General features: G+C 34.4%; 2 protein-coding genes across 2 annotated transcripts in view; one reads left to right on the top strand and one right to left on the bottom strand.

Annotated features, from left to right (window-relative positions):
* LOC113864381 (30S ribosomal protein S3-like) overlaps positions 1 to 815 on the top strand; it is a 2,671-nt gene extending 1,856 nt beyond the window's left edge. Inside the window, exons 2-3 of the mRNA XM_027498007.1 lie at positions 1 to 196; positions 444 to 815. The exon at positions 1 to 196 is cut by the window's left edge and continues 18 nt beyond it. Of these exons, the coding sequence (XP_027353808.1) occupies positions 1 to 196; positions 444 to 781 (534 nt within the window). The 3' untranslated portion in view covers positions 782 to 815. The remainder of the gene's footprint in view (positions 197 to 443) is intronic.
* A 3,030-nt stretch (positions 816 to 3,845) lies between these two features.
* LOC113864376 (photosystem II CP47 reaction center protein-like) lies at positions 3,846 to 9,423 on the bottom strand. Its single transcript, XM_027498005.1, has 4 exons — positions 7,871 to 9,423; positions 7,043 to 7,274; positions 5,463 to 6,101; positions 3,846 to 4,531 (listed from the first exon to the last, which is right to left on the bottom strand). Exons 1-4 carry the CDS (start codon positions 9,389 to 9,391, stop codon positions 4,026 to 4,028), a joined length of 2,898 nt encoding a protein of 965 aa, XP_027353806.1. The 5' UTR covers positions 9,392 to 9,423; the 3' UTR covers positions 3,846 to 4,025.

Here is a 9,423-nt window from a genome sequence, read left to right as displayed (position 1 = left end):
ATCACGTCTAGACAAATAGAAGCGGGACGGCGAGCAATGTCACGAAATGTCCGACGAGGTGGACAAATATGGGTACGCATATTTCCAGACAAACCAGTTACAGTAAGACCCACCGAAACGCGTATGGGTTCGGGAAAAGGATCTCCCGAATATTGGGTATCTGTCGTTAAACCTGGGAAAATACTTTATGAGATGGGTGGGATATCAGAAAATATAGCCAGAAAGGCTATTTCTTTAGCAGCCTCAAAAATGCCTATACGAACTCAATTCATTATTTCAGGATAATAATGAAAACCAAAGGAAAGAGGGCTTTAGGATGAAAACATAAAAATGCAATTGTAAGTTCCTTATTTTTGAACACAGAATATTTTTTTTTACTTCAATCTTTGGACTGAAAGAACAAAAAAATGATATGATTCAACCTCAAACCTATTTGAATGTAGCTGATAACAGCGGAGCCCGCGAATTGATGTGTATTCGAATCCTAGGAGCTAGTAATCGACGATATGCTTATATTGGTGACATTGTTGTTGCTGTAATCAAGGAAGCAGTACCAAATATGACCTTAGAAAGATCAGAAGTGATCAGAGCTGTAATTGTACGTACTTGTAAAGAACTCAAACGTAGCAACGGTATACTAATTCAGTATGATGATAATGCTGCAGTTGTCATTGATCAAGAAGGAAATCCAAAAGGAACTCGAATCTTTTGTGCAATCGCACGGGAATTGAGACAGTTAAATTTCACTAAAATAGTTTCATTAGCACCCGAGGTATTATAAAATTATAAGGCAAAACCGTGATATGGATATATTTGTTTTGTAATGAAAATGGATTAATTAATATATTATATCTCACACATATCCCTTTTGTAGTAATTATTCTAAGTATTAGAAATAACAATTATTATCTATTTCATATTAATATTGGATGATCTAAATGAAATATATTGGATGATCTAAATGAAATAATGAAAAAAAAATAGAAAAACGAGCATGTTGATTATATTGAAAATAAGGAGCAACAATCATTTTCGTTTATCATGAGTAAGGACACCATCGCTGACATAATAACCTATATACGAAATGCTGATATGAATAGAAAAAAAATGGTTCAAATACCATTTACTAACATCACCGAAAACACTGTGAAAATACTTTTACGAGAGGGTTTTGTTGAAAACGTCAGAAAACATAGGGAAAGCGACAAATATTATTTAGTTTTAACTCTACGGTATAGAATAAATAAGAAAGGATCATATAAAAGTTTTTTAAATTTAAAACGGATCAGTACACCTGGTCTGCGAATATATTCTAATTATCAACGAATCCCTAAAATTTTAGGAGGCATGGGGATTGTAATTCTTTCAACTTCTAGGGGTATAATGACAGATCGAGAGGCTCGATTAGAAAAAATAGGCGGAGAAATTTTATGTTATATATGGTAATCTTTCTGAAATACGAATTAGATGAGAAATTTCTATCCATTTTTGTCAAAAAGAGAGAGAGAAAACACAGATTTAGAATATCACCCACCCCTCATATACTAGTGAATGTGCGAAGGGGGTTTAACTGAAACTGGAATTGGAAAAAAAAAAAGAAAAAATAAAAAGGATTCAAGAGGATTTAATTCCTGAATGAATAAATTCCCAGGGGTATGTTTCAGATTCCTTTATATAATCAAAATTGAATTATAAGCTATGTTTTTCAAAAGATTCGACGTACTTTTTATATGTTTATATGTATACGCCCGTAGAAAAAAAAAAAGAAGCATAAAAAATTCAATTTAATTAGACTGTTTTTTAATTTCAACAATCTTTTTTTTTGGGGGGGGGGTACAAGTTCAAAATGTAAGGAAACCTTATTTTCTTCCAATAAATAGATTTGGTATTAACTTATTAAGGAATTACAAATATGAAAATAGGGGCCTCCGTCCGTAAAATTTGTGAAAAATGTCGATTAATTCGCAGGCGAGGGCGAATTCTAGTAATTTGTTCCAATCCAAAACATAAACAAAGACAAGGATAATATTTCCACAAAAGAGGATTTTCTATAAAAATAGAATATAAAAATATTAGAATATATATTTTATAAAATATTAGAAGAAATTTTTTATTATTGGTATTTCCAATTTGAAATTTTATTTCAAAAATTCATATTCGATGTCGATTAATATAAAAATACAATTGATATATATAAATCGAATATGAATTCTAGTTAGAAACTAGTTAGAAAAAAGTAAAGGATCCGTTTTTGAATGAAATGGATATATCCATATATCTCGGACTTATTTTTATGAAATAATCAAATATGGCAAAACCTATACCAAAAATGGGTTCGCGTAAAAATGGACGTATTGGTTCGCGTAAGCATGCTCATAAAATACCAAAGGGAGTTATTCATGTTCAAGCTAGTTTTAACAATACTATTGTGACTGTTACAGATGTACGTGGTCGGGTTATTTCTTGGTCCTCCGCCGGTACTTGTGGATTCAAGGGTACACGAAGGGGTACACCATTTGCCGCTCAAACCGCAGCAGGAAATGCTATTCGAACAGTAGCGGATCAAGGCATGCAACGAGCAGAAGTCATGATAAAAGGCCCCGGTCTCGGAAGAGATGCGGCATTAAGAGCTATTCGTAGAAGTGGTATACTATTAAATTTTATACGGGATGTAACCCCTATGCCACATAATGGATGTAGGTCTCCGAAAAAAAGACGTGTGTAAAATTAAAAATAAACATGGAAAAGATTTCAAGAGAAATAAACAATTCAAGGGTTTGATCAAATATATATATATTACTATGGTTCGAGAGAAAATAAGAGTATCAACTCGGACACTACAGTGGAAGTGTGTTGAATCAAGAGTAGACAGTAAACGTCTTTATTATGGACGCTTTATTCTGTCTCCACTTATGAAAGGCCAAGCCGATACAATAGGCATTGCAGTGCGAAGAGTTTTGCTAGGAGAAATAGAGGGAACATGTATTACACGTGCAAAATCGGAGAAAATACCACATGAATATTCTACCATAGTAGGTATTCAAGAATCAGTACATGAAATTTTAATGAATTTGAAAGAAATTGTATTGAGAAGTAATCTGTATGGAACTCAAGACGCATCTATTTGTTTCAAAGGTCCTGGATATATAACTGCTCAAGACATCATTTTACCACCTTCTGTGGAAATCATTGATAATACACAACATATAGCCAACCTAACAGAACCTATTAATTTGTGTATTGGATTAAAAATTGAGAGGAATCGCGGATATCGTATAAAAACACTAAAAAACTTTCAAGACGGAAGTTTTCCCATAGATGCTGTATTCATGCCTGTTCGAAATGTAAATCATAGTATTCATTCCTATGGGAATGGGAAAAAAAAACAAGAGATACTCTTTCTCGAAATATGGACAAATGGGAGTTTAACTCCTAAAGAGGCGCTTTATGAAGCCTCTCGGAATTTGATTGATTTATTTATTCCCTTTTTACATGCAGAAGAAGATCCCTTTCATTTAGAAAAAAATCAACACAAGGTTACTTTACCCCTTTTTACTTTTCATGATATATTGGCTAAGGATAAACTGAGGAAAAATAAAAAAGGAATAGCATTGAAATCCATTTTTATTGACCAATTAGAATTGCCTCCCAAGATCTATAATTGTCTCAAAAGATCCAATATTCATACATTATTAGAACTTTTGAATAATAGTCAAGAAGACCTTATGGAAATGGAACATTTTCGTGTAGAAGATGTAAAACATATATTAGACATTTTAGAAATAGAAAAGCATTTCGCATAAATTTGAAATCCATTGGCATTGGTTTTTTTTTTTCATATTTTTATTATTTATAAAAATAAAGGTGAAAATGTGTAATTTGAATCCTTAGAATAAATCCATATACTCGGAATAGGCCAAAAGATGTATCTAGGGATTAGTCGTTTCAAAATGAATTCTCCCTAGATACACAATATACATGGCATGATATTTTATTTCACAATTGAATCCATTTAATTAAAAAGTTTAAAAAAGACCTAAAATTAGAGATTTCTCAATAGGTAATGTTGCTCCAATACCCAACCAAAGGGCTACTATGGTACCAATTAAAAAGATGGTTGTTGCTACTGGACGGCGAAATGGGTTTTGGAATTTATTAACATTTTCCAAAAAGGGTACTGTTAATAATCCCATAGGTACCGAAACCATTAAAAGAACGCCTAATAACTTATTGGGCACTGTACGAAGTATTTGAAATACGGGAAAGAAATACCATTCGGGTAGTATTTCCAAAGGAGTTGCAAATGGATCCGCGGGTTCTCCAATCATTGATGGTTCTAGAACCGCTAATCCTACGTTACAGGCAATAGTACCCAGAATTACTACTGGAAAAATATATAAAAGATCATTGGGCCATGCAGGTTCTCCATAATAATTATGACCCATTCCTTTAGCCAATTTAGCTCTTAATACAGGATCATTCAAGTCAGGTTTTTTTGTTATTAGGATAGGTGAATTCTTATAGATCCATCCTCCGAAAGAACCGGACATGATAATTTTTCATCATCCGGCTCGAGCACGAATCAAACATTTCGAATGTATCCATAGAAAAAATGCATATGTTATCCACACATATAGAAAGATTCCATGTAAGAAAATAAACCTTATTTTCTTCTCCGAAGTTACAATTATCTTATCTGCAAAAAAAAAAAATTAAGTTCTTTTATTATTAAGTAAACTTAAGTAAACGCTCAATACCCAAGTAGGCTTTCAAAGTGAATAGTGCTTTTTGGGTGATCTCAAACCTTGCAATTCTTACCCCCCCCCCAAAAAAAAAATCTTGGAACTTTTTACGTACAAAGGATTTACTTGTTACTAATATAATCTAACCCCTGTTCTTCTTTAGATCCACTTGGTTTACTCCGATAGTATCATAAATCGAGTCAATGCATAGGAAATGAATGCATTTCCATACTATTAAGTTCAGTGAAATAGAGAAAATATAATTCAGATTATCCCACATCACTTTTTTTACTGGATGTTACGGAGCCTGTTCATGCAGGATATGATCGAGTCTGATCATAGAAAAGATTCTTTACAAGTGAAACCAGCCTATCCTCTGTAGGGACGGACCTTGCGTGGTAGTTGGAATAAAGACACATTGAATTGTAAATTCAAATGTGGCAGATAAGAGAAAATCATATATCTGCGTGGCCCAATCAATAGTTCAAGTCACACACTCCCATAATCCATTTCTTCTTCGTAGAATTCCCTTCAACTATTCGTGTATGTAAAAAATAATAATAATCCAATTTTGTTAAATTGAAGGAAAATATCCAAATACATGTCTTATTCTTTTAAATAATCCATATTTGTAGCAATGAAATATATTCCTCCCCCAAATAAGAAATGATTAATTACAAATATCTATGATTCATATTTACTATAAAGGACCAGAAATGCCTTGCTTACGTATCATTGGAAAGTGCATTAACATAAATACGGCAGTAAGAAGAGGTAATACAAAAGTATGCAAACTATAAAAACGAGTCAAGGTGGATTGTCCCACACTAGAACTTCCGCGTAATAACTCTACCAAAGAGGATCCTATTACAGGAATAGCTTCGGGCACGCCTGTTACAATTTTGACTGCCCAATAACCAATTTGATCCCAAGGTAAGGAATAACCAGTTACACCAAAAGATGCGGTCAATACAGCCAAAACTACACCGGTAACCCAAGTTAATTCGCGAGGTTTTTTAAAGCCACCTGTGAGATACACGCGAAATACGTGCAGAATCATCATTAAGACCATCATACTTGCCGACCATCGATGAACTGATCGGATTAACCAACCAAAGTTAGCCTCCGTCATTATATATTGAACAGAAGCAAAAGCTTCAGTAACAGTCGGACGATAATAAAAAGTCATAGCAAATCCCGTCGCTACTTGGACTAAAAAACAAGTAAGTGTAATTCCTCCTAAACAATAAAATATGTTTACATGGGGAGGAACGTATTTACTGGTTATATCATCGACAATCGCCTGAATCTCAAGACGTTCTTCGAACCAATCATAGACTTTATTGAGATAGGTAAACTAAGGTACCCCCCCGAGAACCGTATATGAGAATTTCATCTCGTACGGCTCAAACAAAAATACCCAAATACTGGTTGTAATGAAAACAGATATGTGTAATAGAAAGCTTGAAACTTCTTAACGGAATCCTATGATTCCAATCTTTTCGGAAGATAAGAAAAAATAGAAATCCGAAAACTATTCTTTGTGGTTATAATGCCAAAATATCAAGTCGGCTCACTCGTCTTTATTTACAGTAGGCCTCTTGAATATTCTATTATTTACTTCCATTTTTTATTTGTGTGTAATGTTCTTTTTTTTACTGCTGTTTTCTTAATTATTATTATTGATAGGAATTCTCTTGTTAGGACCATATGAATCAATTAAAAAAAACATCAGATTCGTATCATGACCACGATGATTCAAAAAAAACCTTTAATCGAAGTCCAAAAATTCCCTGAGTAAGAACTGCTGGATCATCACTTATTCAATGAATAGATAGAACAAAGAAACATTTGTCCGTTGATCAAAATAAAGATAATCGACGGAAGTTTTAAATAATTTTCATTTTTCAATTTATTCTTTCAACTCTTTGAAAAGTTTTTTTAAATCCAGTTACGAGGTCTAAATATTTAGTATGAATCATAGTTCTAATATTTTAAGAATATTTTTGATTTTCTATATTCCGTACTCCAGATACTAGAATAAATATCTGACGGGGTAAAATCATCTCTATCAAGATGACAGATCCATTTTTTTTATGTTCTGTACTATCAATAAGATCCATTATAACAAGTCACACACTCATATTCCGGAAATACAGAAACAAAGAAGTTTCACGATCAAACTACCAAATCAAAATGAAATAGGCTAACGATAAAAAACCTAAATGCTTAACCTTAGTTTTCTATTGAAAAGCTAGTTACTTGATTCTTGTGAATCTAATTCATAGAAATTCCGTCCAGTAAAATGGACGAATTATAAATCTCCAAAATAATAGATAGAAATATCGCAAATAGAGCCATTGCAACACCCATCAAAGGAGTAGTTCCCCACCCCGGAGCTACTTTACCATATTCTGAATTTAATGGTTTTAATAAATCCCCTACAATAGTTCGTCTTGGACTAGACTTAGAATTACCCTCAACAGTTTGTGTAGCCATAAATCCTATTTTATATTGATTGAGATCTGTTGACTTTGTATACCATTCCGCTGTAAATATAGGATCTATATCCTATAGATCCATTGTGGTCTTGAAATTTTGGAATTCTAAGAATTTTTAGAATTATAATGGAAACAGCAACCCTAGTTGCCATCTCTATATCTGGTTTACTTGTAAGTTTTACTGGGTATGCCTTATATACTGCTTTTGGGCAACCCTCTCAACAACTAAGAGATCCATTCGAAGAGCATGGGGACTAGTTGAAGTAATGAGCCCTTAATATAATATTGGGGGCTCATTACTTCAATTGAGATAATGAAAAATCATTTCATTTTTTTAGTTGGAACTTTAGGGGGTTCTCTAAAAAAGATAGCGAAAAAAATGATTCCTAAAGTCGAAACTAAGAGGAATGTATAAACCAATGCTTCCATAGATTTAATCGTGGTTTACAATTATAGCTTTCATACCTGTTTATTGTTTATTGGAGCTCATTTCTCGGATAAAGAAAAAAAGTGAAAACAAAGTGTTTTGAGTCGAATCAAGATTTATCTGGTTCTTTATGTCAAATTCAAATCATAACAACAAAAACAAAAAAAGTCGAAAAGGAACAAAAGAATGCTCTATCATACTATCTGTCTTCTTGTAGTTGGATCTCCAAGTTTTTGGAATGCTCCAAATTCTACTTGAGCATCCAAATCTGGGTCGATCCCAGCAAAAACATCTCGGAACAAGGTTCTAGCACCATGCCAAATATGCCCGAAAAAGAAGAGTAGAGCAAACGAAGCATGTCCAAAAGTAAACCAACCTCTTGGACTGCTACGAAAAACACCATCTGATTTCAAAGTAGCACGATCTAATTCAAAAATTTCACCTAATTGAGCACGTCTAGCATATTTTTTCACAGTAGCAGGATCACTATAACTGACTCCATTGAGTTCGCCACCATAGAACTCAACAGTTACACCTACTTGTTCGACACTATATTTCGATTCTGCCCTTCGAAAAGGAACATCGGCTCTAACAATTCCGTCTCCGTCTACTAAAACAACCGGAAATGTTTCAAAAAAAGTAGGCATACGGCGTACAAAAAGTTCACACCCCTCTTTATCTCTAAAGATGGGATGCCCTAACCAACCAACGGCTATTCCATCTCCATTATCCATTGAGCCCGCTCTAAACAATCCCCCTTTTGCTGGATTATTGCCGATGTAATCATAAAAAGCTAATTTTTCAGGAATTTTAGACCAAGCTTCTGATAAACTTTGATTTTCGGCTAGCCCAGCACCAACTCTTCGATATATTTCTTGCTGGAAGTATCCTTGATCCCATTGATAACGAGTGGGACCAAATAATTCAATGGGGGTAGTTGCTGAACCATACCACATAGTTCCAGCAACAACAAAAGCTGCAAAAAAGACAGCAGCGATACTGCTGGAAAGGACGGTTTCAATATTTCCCATACGCAATCCTTTGTATAGACGTTGCGGTGGACGCACACTAAGATGGAAAAGACCCGCTAATATGCCCAATGTTCCTGCTGCAATATGATGAGAAGCTATTCCCCCCGGAACAAAAGGATCAAAACCTTCCACACCCCATGCGGGATTTATGGATTGTACCCTTCCCGTTAATCCATAAGGATCAGACACCCATATTCCAGGACCGTACAATCCTGTTACATGAAATGCTCCAAAACCAAAACAAACCACTCCTGCAAGAAATAAATGAATTCCAAAAATTTTGGGCAAATCCAAAGAAGGTTTTCCGGTACGTTCATCACAAAAAATTTCTAGATCCCAATAAACCCAATGCCAGATAGCCGCTAAAAAGCACAAGCCCGAAAACACAATATGTGCTCCGGCCACACCTTCGTAACTCCAAATACCCGGATTCGTTATAGTCCCCCCGGTGATATTCCAACCGCCCCACGAATTGGTTATTCCTAAACGAGTCATGAAGGGTATAACAAACATACCCTGTCTCCACATTGGATCAAGAACAGGGTCAGAGGGATCAAAAACTGCTAATTCATATAGAGCCATCGAACCAGCCCAACCAGCAACCAGAGCTGTATGCATTATGTGAACAGAAAGCAAACGGCCTGGATCATTTAATACAACAGTATGAACACGATACCAAGGTAAACCCATGAAAATACCCCTTATATCAACAAAAAATAGAC

Source organism: Abrus precatorius, unplaced genomic scaffold (assembly GCF_003935025.1).
Source record: "Abrus precatorius isolate BTA unplaced genomic scaffold, Abrus_2018 Scaffold4, whole genome shotgun sequence".
Lineage (NCBI taxonomy): Eukaryota > Viridiplantae > Streptophyta > Magnoliopsida > Fabales > Fabaceae > Abrus > Abrus precatorius.
The sequence above is the reverse complement of the archived record's forward strand: the minus strand, read 5'-3'. Positions and strand labels throughout refer to the sequence as shown.